General features: G+C 36.5%; 2 protein-coding genes across 6 annotated transcripts; one reads left to right on the top strand and one right to left on the bottom strand.

Annotated features, from left to right (window-relative positions):
• Window positions 1-1864: 1864 nt before the first annotated feature.
• On the bottom strand, window positions 1865-10339 carry LOC135673347 (uncharacterized). The gene is made up of 6 exons (XM_065182547.1): window positions 10336-10339; window positions 9477-9664; window positions 8556-9346; window positions 6249-6357; window positions 4358-4493; window positions 1865-2359 (listed from the first exon to the last, which is right to left on the bottom strand). The coding sequence occupies exons 1-6, from the start codon at window positions 10337-10339 to the stop codon at window positions 2241-2243; spliced, it is 1347 nt and encodes a 448-aa protein (XP_065038619.1). The 3' UTR covers window positions 1865-2240.
• A 58-nt stretch (window positions 10340-10397) lies between these two features.
• On the top strand, window positions 10398-16856 carry LOC135619555 (uncharacterized). 5 transcript variants are annotated; one of them, XR_010489437.1, is made up of 8 exons: window positions 10398-10729; window positions 11480-11595; window positions 11678-11773; window positions 13394-13481; window positions 14455-14518; window positions 14796-14862; window positions 14952-15048; window positions 16574-16856. XR_010489437.1 is itself a non-coding variant. In XM_065121820.1 (8 exons), the coding sequence occupies exons 2-8, from the start codon at window positions 11485-11487 to the stop codon at window positions 16622-16624; spliced, it is 567 nt and encodes a 188-aa protein (XP_064977892.1). In that variant the 5' UTR covers window positions 10400-10564; window positions 11480-11484; the 3' UTR covers window positions 16625-16856. The 5 variants fall into 5 exon arrangements, 4 of the variants coding, with proteins under 4 accessions (XP_064977986.1, XP_064977892.1, XP_064977839.1 ...); XM_065121820.1 differs by having other exon boundaries at window positions 10400-10564; window positions 14959-15048; XM_065121767.1 differs by having other exon boundaries at window positions 10400-10611; window positions 14959-15048.
• Window positions 16857-27726: the final 10870 nt, after the last annotated feature.

The raw sequence follows: 27726 nt of genomic DNA, 5'->3' as shown, positions 1-27726 counted from the left end.
AGTGCACTGTCGACATGGCATCTCTTCTTTGGTGTCTCTCCCTCTCCGCCGTCATCATCGGGTCGCTCGTAAGCCTCCATTTTGCGAGATCCCGACCGGGTATCATTCGGCCTCCCTACTCCTTTTCTTCAGGCATCTGCACCAGCGACGAGGAGCTGATGCGGCGTGCATCGGAGGTAACAAGTATAAAGTCAACCAGAGAAGACAAAAGATTCTGATGGTTGCCAAGAATTGAGAACTTGGTCAACGCTTCTATTATTGTAATAACCACATTATACTCTTCCTTTTCTCTTTTAATAGGGACCTAAATTGACTTTTGTTTAATTTTCAAGATCAATCTTCAGCAATTCCAATACTATTCCTGTATTCCGCTCTTCAATTCCCCACCGTCTACCACCACCTCACCGCCTCCAGCCTCAGCTTCGTCGGCTCGTTCGACGACGCCAGCAAGGCCGGCTGAGGCCGCTACAGCCCGCGGATGCACCCCATCGTCACCCTCGCGGACCGCCGCTACTTCCCGGTGTTCCGGGAGCACTGCCGCCCTCCCTGCTACGTCGACGAGCACTACCTGCCTACGCTGGTGACTAAGCTCTTCCCGGGGCTCAACTCCAACAGGAGCCTCACATGGGTCGACTGGTCTCGGGGTGGCGCACACCCTGCGACCTACCGGCGCAGGGATGTCTCCGTGGGGCTGATGGAGAGGACGAGGAATGACTACAGTAACAACACTACTAATACTACCACCATGTGCTTCCTGTTTGCGAGGAAGTTGGAGGCCGCTGGACTGGCGCCGTTGCTGCAGATAGCTGGCGCTGCCAAGCATCTCAGGGACTTAAAAGTTGGTGAGGGTTTACTGGTTTCCTAGTTTGATGGGCTAATGAACTTGATTTAAATCCACTATTGCTGCAGATGCTTGATGTAGAAGCTTGAAGCCGAAAGAACTCAGCTTCCAAGGCGCATCCGAGAGAGGTGATCGGAGGTTTCCAATTGGGGGTGGAGGGCTTCGGCGCCGAAGCCAAATAACATGAACGAGGAGTTCCAAGGAAATGAATGGAGCTACCTTCGGATCTGGTATCAGATTGGACCATAAATCAAACTTAGAAACTGATCATAGCCCATCCACGTACACAAGAACGCAGGCGATACTGGAGGATAGTTGATGTGGCATCCTCGAAGGATCATATATTGGTGGAGCGAATGTGTGATCGGATCCGAGCTTGGTGGAGGGAGAATGAATAGTCAAACTATAGTTTGACTTTAATTTAATTTAATTATATTTTATTTAAAATGTGAGGGAGGACTAAAATAAAAGGAAGGCAGCACTCTCAGTAAATAGAATATTTAATAGGGTTTTAAAAGATTATTATGGTAAAATTAGGACATTTTCTTACATATTTGTCTCTCAAATCTTACAAAATTAGCATATTAATACCTTAGATTTAGTATGATTGTTCCAAATATTAATTAAATATGATGCTGTATACCAAATATATATAGTGTAATTAAAATCAGTTAGATAAACATATCTAATCATCTCTAATTATTTTTTAAAAATTATTACTATATATATATATATATATATATATATATATATATATATATATATATATATATATATATATGATGCTCAGGTAAACTTAAGGTTGAAACATATCACTTGTACAATAATGTATTAACTAATCAGATGTAATAATCTCAAGTCAATTTTGCTAATACATATGAAGCTATATGTATTGACTAAATCTTATGCATTGGATTTATCCTTTTGTATATGTATTTATTTATTTAAAAATGCACCAGCATGAGCATATAGAACATTTCTAAAGATAATAAATCAAAATAAGAACTTTGAGCAGCAGAGAAATTATAAAGAAAACAAAAAATTGGAATGAATATTTGAGTGACAAACTGAGCATCATCAACATACAACCAATGGATGAATGTTAAATGATCTCCACAATGCTGCTGTGAAAGCCTAGGTTAAAACCATACATGGCTGATGTGGCTAACAACAGTTGCTTTTAGGCTCCAAACATCTATGTGAAGAGATCTCACACCACTAAAACTTCGAGAGAACAAGCCTCACTCATTTACCCATCTACATATACATGAAAACACTTGCCTGATAATAATTTCATTCCATGCAAGGAATATAAAATGAGAACAAGCCATACACCAATCAAACGAGCGCGAAATAGTACTGACGTCCAAAGGAGGAATGCTTTTTTCGACATTCAAATTCATTTTGAAGAGGATGGGTTGACAAGAGAAAGAATGCACTGTGCGATATCAGATGCAGCATCAGGACGTGCAGCACTCAGTGCCCTCTCGGACATCTCAGCCATGAGACTTTCATTTCCTGCAAAATTCAGTATAAAACATTGTAAATTTTGCAAGCCTCCCAAATGCAACATGACAAAGTATCTTAGTCAAGACCATAGTGAGTAATTATAGGTTCAGTTTTGAGTCAAATTATTCATGGATATAGCAAAGAGAAGCAATGGATGTCGTACTCCTTTTTTCTTTAAATCTTTTGCAGCTTTTTCAACCACATTACCCTGAGGTAGCCCTAAATGTGTCATATCCAACTAGGAAATCCAGTTAGCAATGATGATTATGGAGCTTTTAGTTTCCTGTCCTATTTTACGTCAAATAATATATGTCTTAAACATGTTACAGGTTTGTTGGAAGACCATAATCATAGGCTGTTTACTGCTCTATAGTAGTGGTCTAAAGTTCACGAATTTGTGATCATGTACTGATTATTTTAGAATGTACTTCCTTTTGTCATATATGGTATCTACTTTTGTTGCTTTTAGTGTATATTCTTCACTCCTAACTCCTACTTCCTCTTCTCCCTACAATTGTTCCTCTTTGACGTTTGTCTCGTCCATGAGGTTGCATCAATGATAGTAAGGGCATAAGAATGCATTAAAAAGATTTTCTTCAACTAAGAAAAGTAAATGAGCTTTTATTTATGAGAATATAGAGAGTTCTTGAAAAATCATGGGTAAATGACCCCTCGTATGTTGGATATCAGATACATAAATCATAAAATCCTTGCATGTATATCAATTTTCAACAGAATACCATAACAAATAGCTCACATACATATGAAATTCACAAAGAATTTCAACTATTGACAAATACCATATTGGTTTTGTTGCTATCAATGAAAAACATCTCCCTAGCTAACTAACTGCCACTGCAAGGATAAAATCATGTGGAGATTCATTAGTAGTCTTTCCATCAGTTAATTTCTGCATCCTTTGACTTCTCATGCATTTAGAAAACCCATAAGAAGCCTATAAAATCAGCAATTCCTGGCATAATTTGCTACTTCATCAAGATTTGATAGTTTAGATTTTTCAGCATAGTTTGATCAACAGTTGCAGGGACCAAGGCCAATCAGTCATAACTTTGAATCAAATGCTCGAGAACAATGATAGCAAAAAGTTTAACAAAAGCATAGAGAATCCTAGACTAAAAATTACATCTTACAATCAGTGATAAATATCCATTCCTAATCCTACTCACTTAAGATACTTTATCTAAACTGATTTTCTACAAGAAAACTTTATCTGCAGCACTCTACAAGAAAAAATTATCTGCAGCACCAACGAAGCTCAAATTATACCATATCATGCTTCACATTTGTCCTTCCATATCAACTTAAAGTTGCTCTTCCAAATTTCTCTTACCATGACAATATTCCAATTTGACTTTATTTTTTTTTATTGATACGGATATATAGACTTTGTTTGCTGTGGCAAGCATGCATAAGGACATGCTCTGGAAGCAGCAAATGCTTCAAGGGTATGTCCTTGACTCTTGACAAAAGTTTCCATATATACAGACGAAACATTGCCTACAAAAGAAACAGAATATATTGCAAAGGAAAAACAGAAAAGGACTATACTCATGAGATCTGGGGTCAGCTAAGATCTATTGTTCATGAGATCTAAAGTTTTACGCTGGATGTCAGTTACCTTTCACAACCCTCCACCTTTTTCATTCGAACTTGGGATTAGAGCTATGTGCATGTATTAGACTAATAAAACCCTAAACTTGACTATCCATAAATAGGACTTAAGAAAAAAAAGGACTGTAAAAATGGACTGTAATAGATGTATGACTATCAAAGGGTTTCTTCCAAGGGGTAATGAATCAACTTTTAGCACATAATCTGTAAAGTGTCTATATGGTTCAAGATCTTTACCACATTAGAGCCATTATTACTAGTCGGCTTCAGATAAAAAATGAATCTACTACACTTGAATGGAGGGCATTGTAAACATATATAGTTTTTGTAATCAGCCACCAAGCAGATGAAGGTTGAGAAAAGGTCACTACATACCTAAAATATCATCAATTGCCTCTTCGAGACTACTAGAATCAAGCTCATCTTCCGTAAGGACCTTTGATCCTGCTATGTCTGCCATAATGTATGCATTCTTTGTTTGATGATCATCTGCAGCATTAGGTAATGGTATCTAGTACAAAGAAAAAGTGGATGAGAAAAAAATATTGAAGAAAAAAGAGTATACAGCTTTCAAATTTAACCAGCAACTACATAATCCAAAACTAAGTGCACCTTAGTACAAAAGCTTGTCTATGTAGGACCAAATGACATACAACTAAGATGCTTGTGGATGAGCACATAATGGTATCATAGATTAATTCCATAGCCCATTTACAATATAATCATTGGAATGAGCTATTTAATTAGTATAGAACTTTGAAAAATAAATAAAATATGACCTAGTGCATGAGGCTCAGGTTTAATAGAGGGTCAATGTGGAAATAGGTTTAAAATTGTGATTCAAAAATTAAATAAAGTATTTTGACATTTTCCACAGGAAAAAATAGATCAACACATGTCATTTTTCTTAAGGTAAATACGAGGGCAGCAAGGTTGCACCTTGCAACTTGGGTGACCAGGTTTTAAGTCATGGAAGCGATCTCTTTACTTGTAGATGTAAGGCTCCATATATTGACCCACAAATTTCTTGTGCACTAGATTCACATTCACCCTAATGGCAAACACAAAAGCCTAAAGTCAAACATATACTGAAAGGTGTAAACACAGGTACAGTCTGCATCCACTGTCAAGAAACAGATGCACATTCAATGAGCATCTTAGTCTGTATTTCTACAAGTATTAACCTAAGATGAACGCATGAGTTCAGTAAAGCCAGTGGTGCAACAGAACTGGAAGGTCAACTAAAAATGTCAGTAAGCTTACAACTTGAGTCAATGACGATGCAGGAACTCTTAACAGACCATCCAGAATTATCAACGAAGGTGAGCACTCAGTTAACTAGACAATCCAAATAACCTAGGTAGTGAGTAGTGCCAATAAAACCAAGTTCTTCTGTTGTTTCAAAGTTGAGACGACTACCTATTGCAACTTGGCCATAAAAAGTCTAATGCTCATGGCAGGTTATAAAAGATTGTCTAATCACATAACTTCTACATGGGTAAGGAGCCTCCTTGACAGATTTTTATTTGGCACTTCCATTTGTCCCTTAGATATGCTGCAACTTATATTAATGTTCGCTTTCCCCTTGTACCTGAGTAGTTTCCAAGTAATTGAATAAACAAAATTCTAAGGGGTGTACAACTCCCAACCATTATTCTTTCCCTTTTACTTATTTTTCTATGAGATCCAATAGAGTGTATTTGTCATGTAACATTTCCCCTTAAATTTGCATCAATTGTTTTTTATATACAGTGTCAGAGTATGAACTATGAAGAACCTCAATAATAGATAATTCACAGAGTTAGGATATGCACAACGTTTATTGTAATAGTCCACCTTAAACTCAATATATCTTAAAAGTCCAGGCTCAGAAGATCTAAAGATCTTTACAAGAAACAAAAAGAATGCTACATAAAAGCAATATATTTACCACATTGAAGCAAATAATTACAAAGTATAAATACTAAATTTATTAAAGAAGATACTAAGTTAGCCTTTCCTTGCTTCTTCTAAAAAATATCAAGTATTTACAAGTTTACAATTGTCTGGATACTGGGATAACTTAAGGAGTATAAATGATATGCAGAAATTCCCCTCTGATAATTCTCAAAGACAACTTATACATAACTTTTTGTACTAGACTACTAGGATAATGTTACCAATAGTTGGAGCACAATGCAGAATATTAAGTTTCCCAAATAATTTTTTTTGTTCATTTAAGTTCCATAAACTTCAATAGATTCCTAAGAAGTAGCATTCTCAATACCAGAATCGATGGCTTTCCGGTGGTCAAGATCTCAGTGCAAGTCATCGCCCCAGAACGAGAAACAACCACGTCAGCTGCAGCATAAGCCAAATCCATCTCATGCAGGAACCTTCATATATTAAAAGGAGACTCAGACACCAAAAACAAGCCAAACGAAAATATGCAATCAAAGCACACAAATCAAATTGTGAGAGTAATCTTGAAATATATTTCCTGAAACAAGTACAGAAAATTGTGTATGAGAGAACCGATTTCACTTTTATGTAAATCTCAACCACAATATACATCAGTGATGTTGATTCTTTCCTCTTTCCCCTATCAGGTATATCCATCCTTATCCTTCTTTGTGAAATTTGACACAGTAGAAATTGAGGGGTAAAAAAAAAAGATGTGCTTCTTCATTGTTCTTTGGATGCTTTAGAAGAGTAAGATGCTGTCGAGGATGCCAGAAATTTGTATACCTTTTCTATTCTAGTTGTGGACAAATTCTACAAATATAAATTTATTGTGTGAGAGATTAAATGACTAACGTGAAGTTTTTGCTAGAAGAAGCAGCAATCAAGGTTTGTCAGATGGTGTTTTAGCAGTATAAAACACTACAGCCCTCTTAGAAGAAATGCACATGAAATAATTAATGGAGTGTCGAGGAAAAAAGGACTCTTGGTTGATGGCTATGTTAAGTGTTTTCCAAAAATAAATCACAATGTAGAACAGTGTTTTTTGCATGGGAATTTTGTATGAGACCTCATGGATCAGAACCTAACTGAGACGTTCAATAGTAAAGAATCATGGCACCTGAATCTGATATTAGTTGTTGGAGGCATTTCTAATGGATTTGGTATCCAGATAAGCACCATGACTAAGGGAAGACCAATCACAAAGATTGTTTTGCCATAACAACAACATCGAGATGTACCTACCTTCTATTTTGGGATAGGTAATAGGTTAGATTGCTACAGTAATAAACTTAAAGGCCTTCTTGTTATAGTTAATTATTCTTTTTCGTAATATCCCATGTTCTAGTACTTAGGATTCTAGAAGTATTGCATGCATGACAAATGAAAATATATATTTGATGAATGGTTCCACATCCAATAACTCCCCAGTTTTGAGGAGCCGATGGGAACTTCAGTGGTCAGTTTTATGGAAAACAGTTCAGGACCAAATCAAAGTGGTGGCCAAAAGGATTTGCTCTACATGGAATAAGTGTATGTGTAAAGAAAACAGCAACAAAGATAAAGAATACAGAAATTGCAAGAAGGGATTTGAAAAACCTAAGAAGATATTAGGAAGAAATTGTGAGGAACCAAACAACAATAAAAAAATGATACTTTTTAGAATGTTATTGGCTAGAAGTTTCTGAGGAATCATTAAATTGAAATACACAGAGATGGAACACAAGTGATTGTGTCAAAAGTACATAGAGATGTACTAAAAAAAATTGCAAAACAATGCGTGAGGTATCAGAAACTTAGATAACCCAAAGGAATTGGTTACAAGTTTTAAGAAAGAAGAGAGAGCAAGATGACAAGATAAGAATCCAAGAATGTGTGAGGTATCAGAAACTTAGACAACCCAAAGGAATTGGTTACAAGTTTTAAGAAAGAAGAGAGAGCAAGATGACAAGATAAGAATCCAAGAATGTGTGAGGTATTAGAAACTTAGACAACCCAAAGGAATTGGTTACAAGTTTTAAGAAAGAAGAGAGAGCAAGATGACAAGATAAAGACTCCAAGAATGTGTGGGGTATGAGAAACTTAGACAACCCAAAGGAATTGGTTACAGGTTTTAAGAAAGAAGAGAGAGCAAGTTGACAAGATAAAGACTCCAAGAAACTTGTGTCAGTTGTTTAAGAGAGCTGAAGAAAGAACAAATTTGACTTTTTGTAGGAGCAGATGACAGGATAGGGCCAGTTGAATAAGGCTTGCTGTCTTAATAATTTTATTAGCAAATGTAGCTGGTCAAAAGAAGAGTAATGTGTAGTCTATAATAGATATTCCGACATCTTAGTAATTAAAAAGCAGTGTGTGCTGAACATCCCAGTGGCTAGATCCATCGAACGCTTACCTTGATCAATAACTATCTTAACAAATTCAATTAAGGATCATCGTATCAATATATCATCATTATATGACTCCAAAGGAAAAAATTTTCGGCAAGCGTTTGCAGGTAAGCTTACACATTGAGTTAATCTTAGAAATTGAAGGTTCAAAAAATGCAATGAGCATCCAAGTGATTTAGATTGAAAATACGAGATCAAAACAACAATCTCAGTGTAACGAGCAAAGCAAGTAACCAAGAACTCACGGTGTAAGATGCAATCGTCGGTTCACCTTAACAAGACTCTCCATTTCGTTGAAGCCATCGGCTCCCGTTTGCCAAATGATGAGCCTGTTCTTGTGCTGCAGCAACATCTCGTAGTACATGTTGAGAACCGCTATATTGATAGCTTCCGCCCCACATGAGCCCCCTAGCACGAGCACGACCTGCGCTTTGTCCTCGCCGCTCTTCGGCCCCGCCTTGGGGAAGAAGTGCGACCGCGCCACCGCCTTGGAGACGTATCGCCGCAGCGCGACCCTCACCGGGTTTCCGTACACCAAGCACTTCTTACGGTCGAAATGCTTCACGCAGGCATTGAAGGCAACGAAGATCGTCTCCGCGCACGGCGCGGCCAGCCGGTTCACCAGCCCCGGGTGGCTGTTCTGCTCCTGGATGACGATCTTGATGCCGGACAAGGCGGCGGCGAGGCATACAGGCGCGGCGACGTACCCCCCGGTGCCCACGACGACGAGGGGCCGGAACTGGCGGAGGATCCGGGAGCTAGCGGCGACGGCGAGGATGAGGCGGAAGGGGAGGAGGAGGTTGGAGGGGGAGAGGAGGGGTCGGGAGGGGCGCGCCGGGGGAATGGTGGAGAGGGTGAAGCCGGCGGAGGGGACGGCGGCTGCCTCAAGGCCGGCGTCGGAGCCGATGAAGAGGATTTCGGCGTCGGGGCTGGCGTCCTTGATCGCCTCGGCGATCGCGATCGCCGGGTAGATGTGTCCCCCTGTGCCGCCGCCTGTGAAGACGACGCGCAGCGTGGCCGCCGGCGGCGATGCAGCCTGAAAGATGGACGAGGAGACCAAGTTAGTGATCTCAAATAGCTTCGGAAATGTAAAAAAAGTTCCCCTTTTTTTGGGAATAAGTAGAAGTTGTTGTTATTGAAGGAGGAGGAGGAGGAGGAGTACCTGCCTTGAGGTATTGATGAGTGTGAATCTTGAGGTGGGAGGGAGAATGAGAGGACAAGGAAGGAGTGTGCGGGGAGAGGAAGTCTGCACTGGGAGAGTGGAGAAGAGAAGACCGGGACGATGGAAGAGGGATGAAGTGACGGCCATCAGGGAGAAGGACGAAGAGGAGGCCGAAGAAGACCAGTCTACTGTCTTAGTAAATTATGCACAGCGTTCAGTTTAAGACAGAAACAAGCTAAAAAAATTTAAATAATTTTTAAATAATTTTATTTGTTATAATATTTCAATTTGACCCGTTTATGATGTTTTATATATTTTTATTAGTTTTAATAACATAATATTATGATTTTTTATTGTTATTGTTTGTCTAATAATTAAAATATCATTTTTTATGTTAGTAATTGGTTTGATTGAGATTAGAAGTCTATTTTAATTATTTATAATATTTTTATTATAATAGTCAAAATATTATAATAAACTAATTTTTGATTTCTATTTAGGTGATATTAATCCTAAAATATCATAAATACTTATTTGAATGATAAATTAAGTGATTTCTAATGTATTTTAATTTAATTTAATTTATTTTTTTAAAAAAAATCTAATTAATAATATTTGAGAGATAATTAAGATTTTTTTAATTAATAATATTATTTTAAAAATAAAAGTACTTAAAATGTAAATATTTTATTTAAAAATCTAAAAATAAATGATCGAGTCAGAGTCAGATTCAGATTCAAACATGGTCAAATATTTTACGATGTTCATAAATCGATTCGTTTGTCCGATAAAATTCAAATGTGGTCTTTAATTAGACTTCGGATTCATGTTTGGCTTGGGATCACATTCGCATGTTTACATACGCATTTAATTGACGCCGATATGATGGAAAGTGCTTATAATGCGACAATACTAATACGCCCTTTACATCGCCACTTACGTTACGATGTGTCCGAAGTGGTTTTGTTTCAGAAGCTGTACCGAATCATCGTCTTCCCTCCCTTTAACCTAATCCTCGTCTTCGTGCGTGTGCGAGGTGGCCGGATATCGTCTTCCTAGGGCGCGCGTGGAAGCCGGCCGCGGCGTTGTTGGGTAAGGCGAGCGGCCCTCCGGTGGTGCCTCCCTTCTCTCAGGCGGAGGTGCCTTCTTCTCGTTCCTCTCGCCCTACCTCTCCTTCTCCCAACCCCTCTTCCCCTCTCGGCGGTGCCAGCCCTTGCACCCCTCGCCTTGCTGTTCCCTCCTTCACCTCCCGCGACGGTACGTCCCTCCCAGTGGTACTGCCTCCTTACCCCCGCTCTCTGCTTCTCCCAAACAGAGTCGCCCCTCCTCTCTTTCTCTCCCCTCTACCCCACTCGCTCTCTCTCTCTTCCGGCCGCTCTCAACAGTCCCGACTGCCCTTCTGCTTCTTCCACTGCCCTCGGAATGCCCCGCCTCTGCTGTTGTCAGGCCCCCCTCCCCTGCTTTCCTCTACATTCAGCCGATCTCCTCGTGTACTCCGCCCCTCCCCTGCCTCCTACCGAGTTGTTAATTACACTAATGTTATTTCTTATTAATAATAGTTAATTATTATTAGTAATATCTTATTAAATGTGTTATTTATTGAATTTGTCACTGTTTGGAACTTGAATTGTCACTGCTAGACTTGTCAAAATTCTTGGACTTTCGATGTTCATTCTTTTGTTATTATATTTGGACAATTTAATACATTAATGTTTTATAGGTGATTAAATGAATGTAATTTGATGCTTTAGTGGTGATATTTTGATTATAAAATGATATAATATTCATATTATCTAGTTTTCTTTCTCCTTAATCATATCTTTTTATGACTTTTATATTGAAGAGCAACTTCGCTCGAGCGAGCTTGGGTGATTTGGAGTCTTGGCACCTTTTAGTGCTTAGTGCCTTTGACCTTTTGACAACACTGTTTCTCGTTGAAGTTTGATATAGCAATATTTGATATTTCAAATGATGATAACATTTTTTATGCTTGGTCTCATTTTGAAGGGAGCATGTTTTGTCTCAGCTTAATCGAGCATAATTTGCCTTTGCCTCCACACTTACTTAACCGTCCTCTTCTTGATGCAATTAAGGAAGAACTTGAGAGGTTGTTTTTGGACAAGGTGCAGTTGATATATTTCCTATGAGAATAATTTTTTATATGCTTGTATACCATTTATTTGTGTTTTTGTTTCCACCCACCAGGTTCTCTCAAATTTGGGTCTTTGCATCTCTATCTATGACATTCGAGCAATAGAAGGTGGCTTTGTCTTCCCTGGTGATGGTTCTTCCACATATAAGGTTTTATTAAGTGTTCTTACTTTATATAGTGCCATTGTATTAATTTCTGCAATGATTTTCTCAATGAAATTGATGAAATCTATCTTTTTTATTCTGAGAACAATTAGTCTTTTATTTCAAGATTTGAAACTGCAGGAGGCATTGCATCTTCAGAGAAATCTATTTATCATTTGAATTTAATTTTTCATGTGATATTATTGATCAGTTTTCTCTATTATTTTCATGCTCTTTCTTGGTTTCTTTAGTTTTGATTTTTTTGATCTTTTCACCACTTTCTAAGAGACTTTTACTTTCTCAGAAAAATTGTGTAAGATCATTAATTAATAATAGCAATAGAAAATTTTTTACTGAATATATGTTACCAAGACTTCAGGTATTCTAAAGAAAGGTTTTTGAGCTTGCCCGTTCTTGGTTATTCCAAAAGACTTGGTTAGGTGCAGCTTTTTTTTTTTTATAATCTTTTCACCACTCTCTAACAGACTTTTACTGTATAAGATCATTAATAAATAATAGCAGTTAAAAAATATTCTTCTGAAAATATGTTACCAAGACTTCAGGTGTGTGAACTTGCCCATTCTTATTTATTCAAATTATACTTGGTTAGTTGCAGCTTAATGATCATGTGGTCTTGGTCACTTAAGCATTTCCTTGACAATTTCAATAGTGTGAAGATCCATTTGTTGTTTTCATCTTCGTGTGATTTTTGACGGTTACAAAATGCAACAACTTACGATCCTTAAATTTGGTAAACTTTGATAGAATATTTAGGAGAAACAGGCTTTTTCTTATGTGGCCATGAACTTAATAGATATGCATTTGTGTCTGTCAAGAACTTTAATAGATATGAGGTCTTGCGAGAAGGATGATTTTTGTTGCAGAAGATGCATATATTTAGAAACAAGGTTTACAGATAAGAGACTTACAATAAATCCAACCTTCTTTTGAGTTTTCTTTCCATGTTCTTCTAATGTTTTATTTGAAAAATCAGAAATATCTTAACAAGATGACTATATCTTACCAAAAATAGGTAAGAGGGGTAGGTCTCTTTAAAGAAATTTAATTGGTGGGATCCTACAAGAAAGATGATTTGTTAGGGAAGGTGCATTTGTTTAGAAACAAGGGTTAAAGATAAGAGACTTATAATAAGTCCATAATTCTTTTGATTTTTAGCATGTTTGTCTATTGTAATACATGGAAAAGCATAAATGACTAAAAGATGACTATGACAAATAATAGAGTGTAAAGATGAGCATCTTATAAAGTGACTTTATTTCCCCAATGTAGTGGCTTTGTGATGCCTTCTCTGACTGGAACAATAAATATTATCTATGTTGGTGAGATGGAACCATTATTTCCACCCGACAAACGCTTGTTCTATGCTATTTCACGGGATGACAATTGAAGACCAAAGTGCTGCCACATCATTAGCTTTCACAAAACTTTATTTTGCTTAGGTCTGAGTACCCTGCATTTGGTTGGCAGGATGAAGGCCCTTCCAAACACATCATTTAAACTTCCAATTTAATGTATCTTTGGTGAATCACCCATCTAGCAAAACATGGTCTCTAGTTTCGACAGTTACTTTAGTGTTAATACTAATCAGTTTGATGTTTTATATAGGTCGTGTTTAGGCTAATTATGTTCCGACCATATGTTGGGGAGATTCTTTGCGGAAAGCTTAAAGCATCTGATGCCAATGGTTTGCATTGTATGTTTAACAGCCTACAATCCTCATGTTTTGCCTTGTTTTCTGATATTTACTTGACAATTTTAACCATTCTATACCTTCTTTGCATGTGTAGACTTGTACAGTGGGGATTTTTATTAGAATCTGATCTGAAGTATGATTTGTTCCTTTTATCGTTTTTGTCATCCTTGATTGTCAATTTATTTCAAGAAGATATATATATATATATATATATATATATATATATATATATATATATATATATATATATATATATATATATATATATATATATAACTGAAAAGTTGGTTAAAGTATGCCTAAAGCTTAACTTAAGGCTTTTGACAATACCAGCACCTATGATTGAAACAGATAAAATCCTTGATACATTATAAATAACGAAAAGAATGTAAAAGTAGATTCTTCTTTGGTGTTAGTATCAGTAGCTATTGATCAGTTATAATTTACATATGTTAACAAGTTTAGTAAGTTAGCTGGCATTTCAAATTAATCAGTAAAGCATCATATTCTTCAAGGACTTCTAAAATCAATTAGTTTAACTTGAAGATTAGGTTATGTAAGCATGAAAATTTTGGTAAACTTTGCATTTGACGATACCAGCACCTATGATTGAAACAGATAAAATCCTTGATACATTATAAATAACAAAAAGCATGTAAAAGTATATTCTTCTTTGGTGTTAGAATCAATAGCTATTGATCAGTTATAATTTACGTATGTTAACAAGTTCAGTAAGTTAGCTGGCATTTCAAATTAATCAGTAAAGCATCATATCATTCAAGGACTTCTGAAATCAATTAGTTTAACTTCCATCAGAAGAAGATTAGAATAAAATGTGCCTAGCTCGTCATATATGCATGCATATAAAACTGATATACAATCATGACCTCAATTTTTGAGACATCATTGCTGACAAAGCATTTCGAACTCCATTTTTTATTTTATTGCTTAATATGTTCTATATGTGTTGCAGTGTCTCTTGGGTTCTTTGATGACATAAAGGTTCCTGTGCACCTACTCCCACACAAAAGCAGAATGTAAGATTCATTTGTTGTTTCAATATCATCTTGAACCATGGAAAGCAAGTCATTTTATGTTTGTCTGCAGTCATAACTTTCTGGTATTTGTCCTGATGAAAAGTTAAATTATTTATTTATGCAAGCCCCTCGTTCTTAGATTTCATGTCTGTCTGAACAAATTGATGATAAACAGTTTAAATTTAATTAGTTATACACAAGTACCAATATGGTCATTTGCGATAAACTATTTCAGTTTTATGGTTTACAAACTTTTGCCCTTTCATGGAGATGACAGGGGAGATGATGGAATATGGATATGGGAACATGAGTGTGGAGACTTACCTATGGATTTAGATGAAGAGGTATGCTGTCTAAAATTTTGAATTCTCGAGTCATGAAACCAAGACATCTGTTACATATGCCTTGAAAAACAGTTTGTCTTATAAAACAGCCTGCAGGTACATTTCCGGGTGACCAAAATTAATTATCCTCCCATTCCTGTGGAGCAAGATGCAAATGCAAGTCCCTTCTCTCCTATGGAGATTATTGTAAGTCCTTGCTGCATTTACTTAGACTAGTCTCTCCTTGTCTGATTTAGGGTGTCTTGTTCTAATTGCTGACATACTTTCATTTTAAGGATAATAAAATCATGAGCTTCTAGTGGGTTCTGGTCACTGACTAAAACTATTTGTTAATGATATTTGCAACTTAAAATTATGATAGTAGTCCTACAAGAATGTCTTATGGGCTTGTGTATTTATCTTTGCCTGTCATGATGTGTTTCTTTTGTTTGCTTAATATAAATTGCTGTACTGCTCTCAATCTACCTCTGGCATATCAGCTTTAAATTTTCTAGAATGGCTTGAAGCAGCCAGCACATGCTTGGCTTAGAGAAAAAAACAAATAATAGATCAAATAGACATGAGATTTCAAAGGAGTATTCAGTGGCACTTCACTGTTTCATGATGCATGTCTAGCATAAAGTTTACTACATAAAATGATTGTTTCAAAGAGGATGCCATGTGGAAAAAGGTGATCACCTATTGACTATCGACCATCATTTGTTCATGTGTTCATGTTGCATGTCTTTCATCCCTCTTCTTCTCTCACTATTGTTTTAGTTATTGTCATCATTAGTCATCATATTTCTCTGCCACCTCCCCCCCAATTTACACACCATGGGCAATCATTGCCAACAGTTACTACTGTTCTCACTAGTAATAGCATATTTGCTGTTCTTTCAATCTTTCTGACGATTGACTAAAGTTTTTCTTTATCTTAATTCTGCAATGTCAATTCAATTTATGGTTTGTTTTCTATGTTTTAACGTTCTAATTGGGATTTTGTTTATGATTTCTACCGTAAAATGGTTCTCATTGTGGCTGCAGATGGTGTAAGTGTGAACATTTAGTGCTAGAAAAGATCTAGGATAGAAGTACAATTTTCTAATAAGAATAGAAGAAATGCCAAGAAATGTGTGAACCGTCTGATGTAAATTAGGGCAGAATTTGTTTAATGGCAGATCATATTATATTTTGATGATATGGTTGATGTTGAAGATGCAGCTGATGATAAGATAGTTTATGTTAACAAGATAAAAAAGGTCTAGAATAATACATAGGAAAGTCTGGAATGGGGCAAAAACAAGTTACCGAAACTTGTTACACCGAAAAAGATATTTCCTATTAACACCAAAAATTAGTTGAGCTATATCAACGAGGAAAAGGGCTGAAACATACTTATATTAAAGACAAATGTGATGATAGCTTGCTGGATAATATAAACATGTCTTTAAAGATTGGTGTGATTTGTGCTTGACTTTGTTGCTATTATCTACCGGCAGAAATATTTTACTTGGCCTTTGATAGCACAATTTTTCTCCCTGATTATGTCAATCAAACAAATTGATGTAGAAGATTGCGGGCTTTTTTCATCTTTCTGATCCTAGAATAAGGACATGGCAAACATTTTTGTACATAGGAAGACAGAATTTTAGACCAAATACCTTTCCATAGTCTTGTAGGTAACTTCTAACTGCAATCATCTTATTCTGGAGCTCATGCCTTTTGACAGGGAGAGATCTATGGCGATGGTTTGGGACTTCTTTCTTGGTGGGCAGACTAAGTGCCAAAAAACACAAATTAAAGGACGATTAAGGCTACTCTGTTGCATCGGCAATGGCGGATCATCACGTCTACAAAGACCAAAGGTAGTTTTTTTTTTCTTTTTGGTAATGTTATTGTGAACATATTCAATATTCTCTCTCACACAGCTGGTTGTGAAAAGATTTCTCGAGTGGAAATGATTGTGCCAGTGTATTAAATCTATAATTAACTTTGCTTGGCACTTTACCAGACATGATGATCTTAATGCTAAAGGGCTATACAAATATATGATCAAACATTCCAAGAAAATGATCCAAATTAGTTCTCTTTCTACTATTTCTATTGCTTATTTTAGTATAAGAAACAAGATAATATTTTTCTTTTTTGGCAAATTTGCATGTAGAGAATAACTTCTATTATTTTGGTATGAACATAGAGAACTCCACCAGTAGAGGAAAATAATCTTATAATGACTGACCGTCATAGCGACTTCACCACAACAAAAGTAATTTTGTATTTGATTAGCGAAAATAATCTGTTATAACAGTTAGTTATTCTCAAAAATTCATCCAGTCAAATTTTACAGCCGATTGCCAAAACAATCTTCGACACGATGGTTACTAATCACAGATACATATCTTGCATTTTTAATTATTTTTTTAATTATATTAAATCACGTTGGACTCAAATACGAAACCTATCGACTGTGCAATTAGATATTAACCACTGGGATGCATTGTTGTAGAATTGATTCGCGTAGGATCAGCAACTCGCGTGACAAACCACATCCAAGTTGGTGGCGAGAGTCAACTTTGCAAGAATTGGTCCAGAGTCAACTCATCAATTGAATCCATCCACAAGTATTCATAACTTTCATCCGGTCAAGAGGAGTGATCGACACACAAACCAACCCGAGTCCAATATTCTTGCTGTCCGTCCCTGAAACTTCACCTGGATGCATCCGAAATAAGAATCCGATGATGTTATTTCTAATTAGATTCGTATGATCTGTTCTCTCAATGCGTTCCATGATGCAAATCAATAACAAAAACAACCTATTAATTACCAGTTCATGACGATGGCAGATGACCTTCGAGTCCGTACGACTCCATCAAATTCAAACCCTTTGGTCACTTACCATGGCATCGTCAAGCACGAAGATGGGAAGCAAAACCTCGCAAAGAGCAGACATCCGCGTTTGGAACGGAGCGCGAAAGTCTTTATAAAAAACTACGTTGAATGCATGCAGTATTTACGTGACGCATGGTGTGGCACCTCTAGATATACATGGAGCTCCCCGTCTCCGCAACCACAACCATCTCAACCTCGGCGGTGATAACCTACAGACTTGTTGTTGGTAGTGACAACCCATAGTAATAGTAATAATCTTACTTCCTGGTGGAGAACGCAGGGCGGCCTCCTGATGGGGTCCCGAAAACAACGGACGGTGCCGCCTTCGGGAGCTTCGGATTGCAATAGCGACGGCAATAATGGTGGCAGCAGGCCATGTTTCCCGCCCCATGCTCCATGACGGTCGTCGCTGCATGCGAAGATTTGAACCCTCCCTACGTTCACATGCATCAGCCTTTTTCTCTTATCGTTGAGATTATAGAACCTAATTTTCTCTTAGAATTCTGCACTCGCACACAGGTCTCACTATTTCAACCAATAACGTATGTTTCCAATACAGTTCTTAACGATGTCGCGTCTGTACTCGCACACAATAACGTCTCACTATTTCCACCGATAATGCATGTTTCTAATACAATTCTTAATTATTTGTTGTTTCTTGTTGAGGAGCTTCTGTTTTGAAACCGAGATTCTCTTATCCTCTTGTCATTCGCTATATTTATATGACATTAGCATAAGATCATAGAATTGAGGATGATACTCGAAAGATTAGACTATAGGAAGGGGGTGAGGAGGAACGTAATGGAAGGTGATGAACATTAAACAAAAGATAAGAGATTGAGATTAAGATAAATAGATGAGGGTGATGAGATTTATTGGGCTATGATTGATCTCTTCATTGTTAAAAAATATATATTTTTTTTATCTCTTGACTAATATAAATAGGTGTTGTCGGATGAATCCAAAATATTACAGATTAAAAGTATTCTTAGTTTTCTCTATAATCTTATCATTTCTCACTGAAATTCCATTGAAAGCCAACAGTCAGTCGATATAATGGTTTTTTCTATAATCTTAAAAAGTATTCTTGGTTTTTTCTATAATCTTATCATCCTTCCATTACAAGGCGGCCACTTCGATCCTAAGGAATGCCACGGACCCACCCGAGAATCTAATGGTTTTATTTATCTGGCAATCGATCCTACTCATGCTGAGCTTCCACTACTGATGCTTGGAAAAAGGATGATGGCGTTTGGATTCATCAGTTTATTAATGTGGCACGAGGAAAGCTCCAGCCGAAACCCTTGGAGAAAGTAGAGAGGATTCTGGGAGAAAGCGAGGAAGGACTACTCTACCTCACTTCTTGAAAGAAGACAACAATTCTGACGTTCTTGCATATGATCACCAAAAAGAAAGGTGGGGTGATTCATCTTTCTTTATGGTGATCATATCCATACACATTACCGATGCCCACCAAGATTAGATTATTCTCCTTTCTTGTTGGCAATTACGTCACCTACAAAACCAGTGACAAAGGATCGTACGATATATTGGAACTAATATTATCTTATTATTATTTAAGTTAAAATAATACTTACATATGATCCCTCCCCGATAGAGCTCAAAGGTATGACCACGCCAAAAAGATGATACTTTTTTGTTTTGGCGTGTTCCGACCTTTTGAGCTCTATTGCATTTTTCTTTTTTGGGCGGAGTCAGACTCTTGTCTCTATTGCGTCGATGTCCAATAGTAATCAGATTAGAGAGAGAGAGCACCGCAGTCCACCCAGTCCTTATCCGTTTGGACCGATGAAGTCTAAATCCACTTCTGGGTTACAAAAGCATAGGAGCAGATACAAGTGGGATAGTAAAAGCATTACGACTTGACAGTCATCACGACAGGTTGATTCATATAAAAACACTTGTTGATTCTGTTGTACGATGATTGATTGATACAACAGACATATAGCGTTCATAAAATAGTACATCTATAGGTACATATAGCGCCATAACGATGATTGATCTTTGGCTAAAATATTCGTTCTTTTTTGGTGAGTTCATGCCTGTGGCATCTATCGCATCGGCATTCAACAGTGCTTAGAACAGTACAACCCATTTTAGTCTCTCTATATATATGCATATAGCGCCATAACAATGTGATCAGAAGAAGAGATTGCTTCCATTGATGATTGATGGCCGTGGCGTGGAGGCAGCTGCTACTTTTTCTGCTACTGGTTTGGAGCTTGCAATCGCTGACGGCGGCGAGGCCGATGGAAGACGAATGGAGGAGCGCGCATGGCAGCTTCTTCCTGTCGTCTCAGAAACAACAGCGTGTGAAGCGTTCGAGACCTTCGTGTTGTACCCATGATCCCATCGATGCTGGCTGCGGACGATGTTTCCCGCCCGCCGCATGAGATGCATTATTACTATGTCAACCCTGCATGCGTATGTAGCAATAACTATATCAACCTTTTTACTCGCTATTGGGAATTGATAGAACTTCATACTCACACACTCCTCTCACATTTAGTCGCTGGGGTTTGTTCGTCGACGAGGAGTTTGTGTTGGGGTATCACAGCTGAAACATGACTGTTACATCAATCAATCAAGAATATCATCAATAATATCATATCAGAATTGTTATCAAATCAATAATATATATATATATATATATATATATATATATATATATATATATATATATATATATAATGATGACATCTCGGAGACAAAAGTAACAATAAAGATAGTAGCATGGTAGAGGCAACCAAGAGATAAACAAAGGTAAAAGGTGATAGAAGATAAGATTTCTCTAAATATACGAGGAAATCTCTTTATTCTTTTGAGAGAAATTCTTTCTCCTAATTTGTATAAATAGGAGAAGGAACAATACATTAATGTATTGAAGTATTTTTTATTTCTTTAATAAAGCTTCTTCAATAATTATTTTTATCTTCTATTCTTTTCTTCATGGTATTAGTAAGAATGCTTTCAAGTGGAAAAAGTAAAATCTTGAGATTTTTTTTGAGAAATTTATCCAAAATTTATTATCCATTTATTTGCTCGGCCAATTATAACTCAATATCATGGATGAAGGAACTAGTAATTATTTATACACCATTAATACGCCGGTGTACTAATTATACTTCAGTATGAATTGATTGCATACGTTGTCTTCCTAAAAGTTTGCCTTGGAAGCCTTGTTCACTAAACTGACCAAACCAAATATTCGTCTCCGACTCCTTTGAACCAATGAATCAAGACATGATGATATGCATTTATTGTCTCCCTTCAAATATGATTGATTATAATATATGATGGTCAGTGCGCTTGATTCTTGTTGTAGGATGTTATTATCAGTATAATATGTGGTGAAGGATACATCCTTTCAATAAAAAACAATTAATCTACCCTATCAAAACCACTAAGTATATGCATCCACTTGATGCGGCAAAACATGGAAAAGCCTTTAATTTCAACTCTTCACCTCAAACTCAGCTGCCCAGTCTATAATCAATCGATCAGCAAGAGTTTCCTCTCCTTCCCAAGCACATATGTGATGATGTCATGATGGATTACGATGCTCTTAAAGCTGTTCAGTCTGGACTGGGTACTGCAGCGGTGATTGTTATGGACAAATCCACTGATGTCGTGGACGCAATAGCAAGACTGTCTTACTTGTACAAGCACGAGAGCTGCGGTCAGTGCACACCCTGCAGGGAGGGAACCGGATGGCTGTGGATGATTATGGAGAGGTTGAAGGTGGGGAATGCCAAGCAGGAGGAGATTGATATGCTTCAGGAAGTCACCAAGCAAATCGAAGGGCACACTATATGTGCTCTGGGTGGTGCTGCTGCGTGGCCGGTGCAGGGACTTATCAGAAAGGAGAATCAGGGAGAGGGCAGAGAGAGAGAGCTCTTGGAGGCTGCAGCTGCTTAAACCCTCTGGTCTTTCCTTTTCAAGAGCTTTCTCTGCTTCTTTTCATCATACTAATGAGAATAATCAATTGTTGGTGGACATCCTAATGAGAACACAGCTCTGCATGCTGTTTCTGACGTTGTCCTCTACACAGACCTATTTGTCTGAAGCTCTTCCAAGATCAGATCCATGTTGTTGGATCCCTGAGCCTGCAAATTCTGCAATTGTTTTCTTTTGTGGAGGAGAATTCATTTATTGTCTGCCCATGAATATATATTGGGAATCTCGTCAAATTTCATTAATATATTTTTATGGCTTTAAGTTTATTGTACAAATCCACTCTTATTTATTTTGTTACTAAATATTCATGTTTGAAAAGCAATTGAAAAAAAAAGAAATAATACTCTCGATAAATATGAACCGGATTATATATATTAATTTTGATTTATATTTAAATTTTTTTAAATTTTGATTGAATTCATGTCTGAATTAATATATGTTAATCTTGATTAATTTGATTTATCGGTATTAGATTTTTATTATATTCAAAGATATTATTCTTACGACTCAAATATCAATCATCGTACAATAGCATATGTCAATTCAAATCATCGTGGAGGCTTAATCTTAGTCTAACATATGTCAATTCAAATCATCGTGGAGGCTTAATCTTAGTCTAACCTACCAAGCCCTTAGGATTCAGAATTCTTGATCGATCGCTCAAGGATTTAGAATTGTTGATCGGTCGCTCACGAGTATATGTTAATCCCTTGATTTTTTAGTATGTATAAGTTACTATATTTTATTTGGTTGAGTGAGCCAATAATCTCTCTTTTTGCATGTTGTTTGTGGATGATATAAGATTATTTTCCCTTTTGAATCTAATAATATATATTTTTGCATGTTCTTTTGTAGGTAACACAAGGTTGCTTTTGGACTTATCCTTTGTGGATCGCAAGAGTAATAGACTACTCGAACAAATTTAGCTGATAACACGTTACAATCTACACCAAGTAATAAAAATGAGACAAGCATACTTCTCAATTAACACAGCAAATGCCCAGTAATTCTCATGGGAAAGTACGTATAGAGTACGGGGAGGCTACCGGTAGAAACGATCTTTTCGGTTCCGCGTTGCTTGCAGATGTCAGCAGATTTCTAAGTTTCGGAGCCACGATGTTTATACTTACGAGAAGACACATGAAATAAAAGGAGAGAGAGAGAGATCTGCATGGTTTCGAGTCCATTCAACATAGTATTCCTGTGACTTATGATTCCATTCAAAGGTCTTTACGAGGATTGCTTCGCATCCTCATGTTTGACGAGTACTTCATTCGCTGCGTCAGGGACGGACCAAAAGGTTTGAAATGGATGCGGACTTCCTCCGGCTTTGTTACTACTCGTTAACGGGTTATCTGAGTGAGCTTTACTACTCATTAACTTTGAGCAATGAGCTAACGTAATGTATAACATCGAAGACGTACACTAAAAAAATTAATGTATTCATTGCTTTCGCTCACTTCTATTCATCACATTCATTGGTTTCTCTCTCCATCTCTTTCATCAACTTGTACAGTCATATATGACATGTTTATAACGGGTTATAGTGGATGTTAATTACCCGTTAACCCGTTAATGACTAGTAAACCACCTTGAAGTCCATACGACCGCATCCAATTCAAACCTTTTGATCACTTACCAAATACTTGGACCATGACACAGTCGAGCACGAAGACGGGAAGCGAAACCTCCTCAAGAACAAACAAATGCGTTTGGAATGGAGCGACAAAGTCTCGGTAATAGTATTAAGACCCACCCATATATATATGTATATATATGGAGCTCCCCCTCTCCACCACCACACCCATCTCAACCTCGGTAGTGATAACCCGCAGAATTGTTGTTGGTAGTGAGAACCCACAGGAATAGTAATCTTACTTCCTGTCATCGATTCATGGCCGTGGCGTGGAGGCAAGCGCTGGTGTTTCTGCTGCTGCTTTCGAGCATGCAGTCTCCGGCAGTGGCGGCGAGGCCGATGGAAGAGGAGTGGTGGAGAACGCAGGGCGGCCTCCTGTAGGGTTCCCGAAAACAACAGACGGTGCCGTCTTCGGGAGCTTCGGGTTGCAATCACAACAGCAATAATAGTGGCGGCGGGTCTTGTCCATGACAGTCGTCGCTGCGTGCGAAGATTTGAATCGTCCCTACATCTCAAGAATCACATGCAGCAGCCTTTTTCTTTTATTGTAGAAATTATAGAACCTAATTTTCTCTTAGCAGTCTGCACTCGCACACAGGTCTCACTATTTCATCCAATAACGTATGCTTCCAATACAGTTAGTTCTTAACGATGTCGTGTCTGTACTCGCACACAGGTCTCACTATTTCTACCAATAATGTATGTTTCTAATACAATTTTTAATTATTTGTTGTTTCTTGTTGAGGAGCTTTTGTTTTCAAACCGAGATTCCATGATAGATTAATAGAGAGAGAGAAGAGTGGTAAAAAGCATCACCGTCATATATATATATATATATATATATATATATATATATATATATATATATATATATATATATATATATATATATATATATATATATATATATATATATATTTATCAATCTATCATGGAATCGATATGTTGAGGTTGTAGCGGTAGACCGAATGATACAGACTTAGTTAGAATTATCTAAGTTGTGAGGCACCCTTGGGCTAACTCTTTGGACTTAGCTAGGATTATCTAAGTCATGAGGCACCCTTATAACATATGCATCCGTAAAATATCAATCTAGTTACAACCTCGTACAGGTCCCGAAGGACCTATAAAACATAAATTTGATTAGATTGAAAACGAGCGATGAACAAGTCTCGACATCTCACGAAGAGGAAAGCTTTACAAGCAATTCAGTGAGTACCTTAAGTGCAAGGAGAAAAACAATAACTTTAGAATGTAGAACGAATAGTTATAAGTCCACAAACAATTGTTCATCGAGTGTCAGACACAAAGGCAAGTTCTTATCAAGTTAACTTATGAACTTGTCAAAATTGTTTAACGCCCGAGTATATACTAAAGACTCATCTAGTCTTGTGTCACCTGGGGGGTTCCAGGGTGATGAGATGGCGAACGTTTCACGTGCAACTGTGGTTTGCAAAAAATAAGTCGTGGCACGTGAAAATAAAGCCATTTTTGGGACAGTTCGATCCGACGTGGCGAGCGATCATACTACAGCACTGCGAACTATTGTTACTTACATTTTCCAAGAAAAAACATACAAAACTAAGACAAAACATACTGCTAGGTCTTTGTACAAGTATGCAAAAGCGACAAACGGTTTGTTGAACAAAGTTGTTGCGGGTGCGCAATGACCGTTTATGATAAGACAATGGGCGATAGACGATTGTTGCACCATTGACTCACGCGCTGTCGCCTATGCGTGTGGGCATGGTGAAACCCTCGATGGCGAGGGTGTCGTTTTCTTAAAAAAAATATTTTTACCCCTAAAAATTAATTAAATTTTAATTCATTTATCTCAAATCAAAAATAACTTTATATATACTTAGTAAAATTTTATTTTTATCCCTCAAAAATTAAAAAAAAATAATTATATATTCAATTATAAAATTAATTAATGAATTTATTTTAATTTAATATTTTTATTGGATTTAATCAGTATTTTGATTACTTGATTGGAATTAGATTTGAATAATTTAGTTTTGATTAAATTCGATGAAAAATCAAATCTTGATTAATTTTTTAATTTTGATTAATTTTAAATTTGACGAACCTAATTAGATTAATGGTCCGCCCAAATTTATAAGCCAAATTTGGATAATCCAATTTCAGGTTTACCCAATTAAATATGATTAACTACTATAAGGGTTAATTTGAGGTTGTCGATCAATGACAAAGGCACTCTTTTGAAACGCAGTGGCACAACACAATGATCGGTGAAGTCATCGGTCGACTGTGTGAGGACTACTATCCCATTGCAGATGATCGGTGGCAACGAATGATCGGTGCACCATCGACCTATGTGCATGGGTAAGGTGGAAGCGGCGACTACAAAGATGGTTAGTGAGAATTAGAATCTTTATTAAAAGAAAATTGTTACCCCTCAATAATGTTAAAATTTTAATATGTGTCCTTATTTTTTAATATTTTCTAGAAATGAAAAAATCTCTTTATATATATTCTAAGTCAAAATTATAGTTTTACCTCACAAAATTAAAAAAATTTAAATTATATCTTCAACTATAAAATTGACTAATTTAGTTTATTTTAATCCAATATTTTTTATCAAACTTAATTATGATTATATTTTAACTATTTGATTGGATTTAAATTAGATTAATTACCTTTTAATCGAGAAAAAGTCAATCTAAATCTGTCACTTGAAAATAAAGGGTTAAAAGATAAAATGTATAAATTGAATAAAGTATTATATGACTTGAAACAAGTATGATAGGTATAGATAGTACAACAGAATTAAAATTTTTATTGTGTTTGTATATAGATAATATGATTTATAATAGAATTTCATTAGATATACTCAAGAAAAATATGATGTCAGATTTGAAATGAGTGATCTAAGAATTTTATATTTTTTTGGAATACAAATTATTCAATATGCAAATAATTTTTTTTACCAAGAAAAATATGCTTAAGAATAATTTACTTTTCTCATCGATTCAAAACCAGACCACCAAAAGATCGATTCTTATTCAGTTCAAAATCATCGAATTGTTGACTCAGTTCAGTTTAAGTTCTAAATCAATTTGATTTTGGTTTCGATGTTATCCTCTGCCATGAACAGCAAGGATGAAAAAATCAAGAAGAAAAAATCGAATTAAAAATATATTTATTGATAGAAATATAGAAGTATACAATTATACTAAAATCATCAAATTAGTAAACCACGATCTAATAATAAATACCTCAGTTGAATTGAAACTAAATCGAGGATTACCATATCGAAAGCACACGGGTGCTAACTTTGATAGTTAATTAGTAGCATAGCGTCACCAACTCAATCAAGTTTGTGCCTAGAAGTCAATTTTACATACGTTTGGGTCCGAGTCAACTCATCTTTGACTTGTATAATCAACCAAATATTCATTCAACCTATCCATCACCGCCCATTACTTTACTCACCCCTTCCTATTGGGCTCATAGCCCATGTTCAGCCCAATATAGGTTGATAGAAGAAAAAGATAGAAAAATAAAAGAAAGAAATGAAAGAATAGCTGATAGAAGAAAAAGACAGAAAAATAGGAGAAAGAAAGGAAAGACGACAAAGACAACGCAGAAAGACTGTTCTCAATCATCTAACAGTATTCTCATCTCAGGTTAGATCAAATCTACAGTAGACTCTTGCTGTGATTACTTAGGGAGGTTTTTGATATTGTGAGCAATGACATAATCCTTGTATCCCAGTTATTCTCTTGTGGTTATTGCTAGGGTTTAGGGCAAGAGATAAGACTTGTATATTCATTATTCTCATAGTGGATTATATCTAGTTTGCCTTGTGATTTTTACCCTTCACATTGGAGGGATTTTCCACGTATATCTTGATGTTTTATTTGATTATGCTTCCATTTAATTCCACTATATATTATGGTCTTCTAATATTTGTTCATTTACAAAGGTTATTCCTCTTTATATCCCCATCAACCGATATCAGAGCAGGGGTTTTGGTGATTTAATTTTTGTATTTGAACATAGAGGCCAGTAATGTTTCTCGTATGATTAGTTTGAATAGAAACAATTGGATGATATGAAAACCAAGAATGGAAGATCTCTTGTATTGCAAAGATTTGTATGGACCTTTGCAAGGGGATAGTGCAAAACCTACAATTATGACAGATGATGAATGAAAGAGGTTAGATCGAAAAACAATTAGGTTTATTAGACAGTGGCTTGATGATAGTGTCTTTCACCATGTTTCTACTGTAATTTTTGCATATTCTCTTTGGAAAAAATTGAAAAGTCTCTTTGAAAGAAAAACAGCTGACAACAAAGCTTTTTTGATCAGAAAACTTGTGAACCTAAAATATAGATAGGGTGCTTCTATT

Source organism: Musa acuminata, chromosome BXJ1-1 (genome assembly GCF_036884655.1).
Source record: "Musa acuminata AAA Group cultivar baxijiao chromosome BXJ1-1, Cavendish_Baxijiao_AAA, whole genome shotgun sequence".
Taxonomy (NCBI): Eukaryota; Viridiplantae; Streptophyta; class Magnoliopsida; order Zingiberales; family Musaceae; genus Musa; species Musa acuminata.
Note: the sequence above shows the minus strand (reverse complement) of the source record. Positions and strands in the feature narration are given on the sequence as shown.

Coding starts and splice junctions, on each gene's coding strand:
- LOC135673347 (XM_065182547.1), bottom strand. Junction 9,347..9,476: donor ACACTCATCAATACCTCAAG/GCAGGTACTCCT, acceptor TCCATCTTTCAG/GCTGCATCGCCGCCGGCGGC. Junction 2,360..4,357: donor GGCAATTGATGATATTTTAG/GTATGTAGTGAC, acceptor TGAATTTTGCAG/GAAATGAAAGTCTCATGGCT.
- LOC135619555 (XM_065121820.1), top strand. CDS start 11,485: ATGTTTTGTCTCAGCTTAATCGAGCATAATTTGCCTTTGCCTCCACAC. Junction 11,774..13,393: donor ATGGTTCTTCCACATATAAG/GTTTTATTAAGT, acceptor TGTTTTATATAG/GTCGTGTTTAGGCTAATTAT. Junction 14,863..14,958: donor CTATGGATTTAGATGAAGAG/GTATGCTGTCTA, acceptor AACAGCCTGCAG/GTACATTTCCGGGTGACCAA.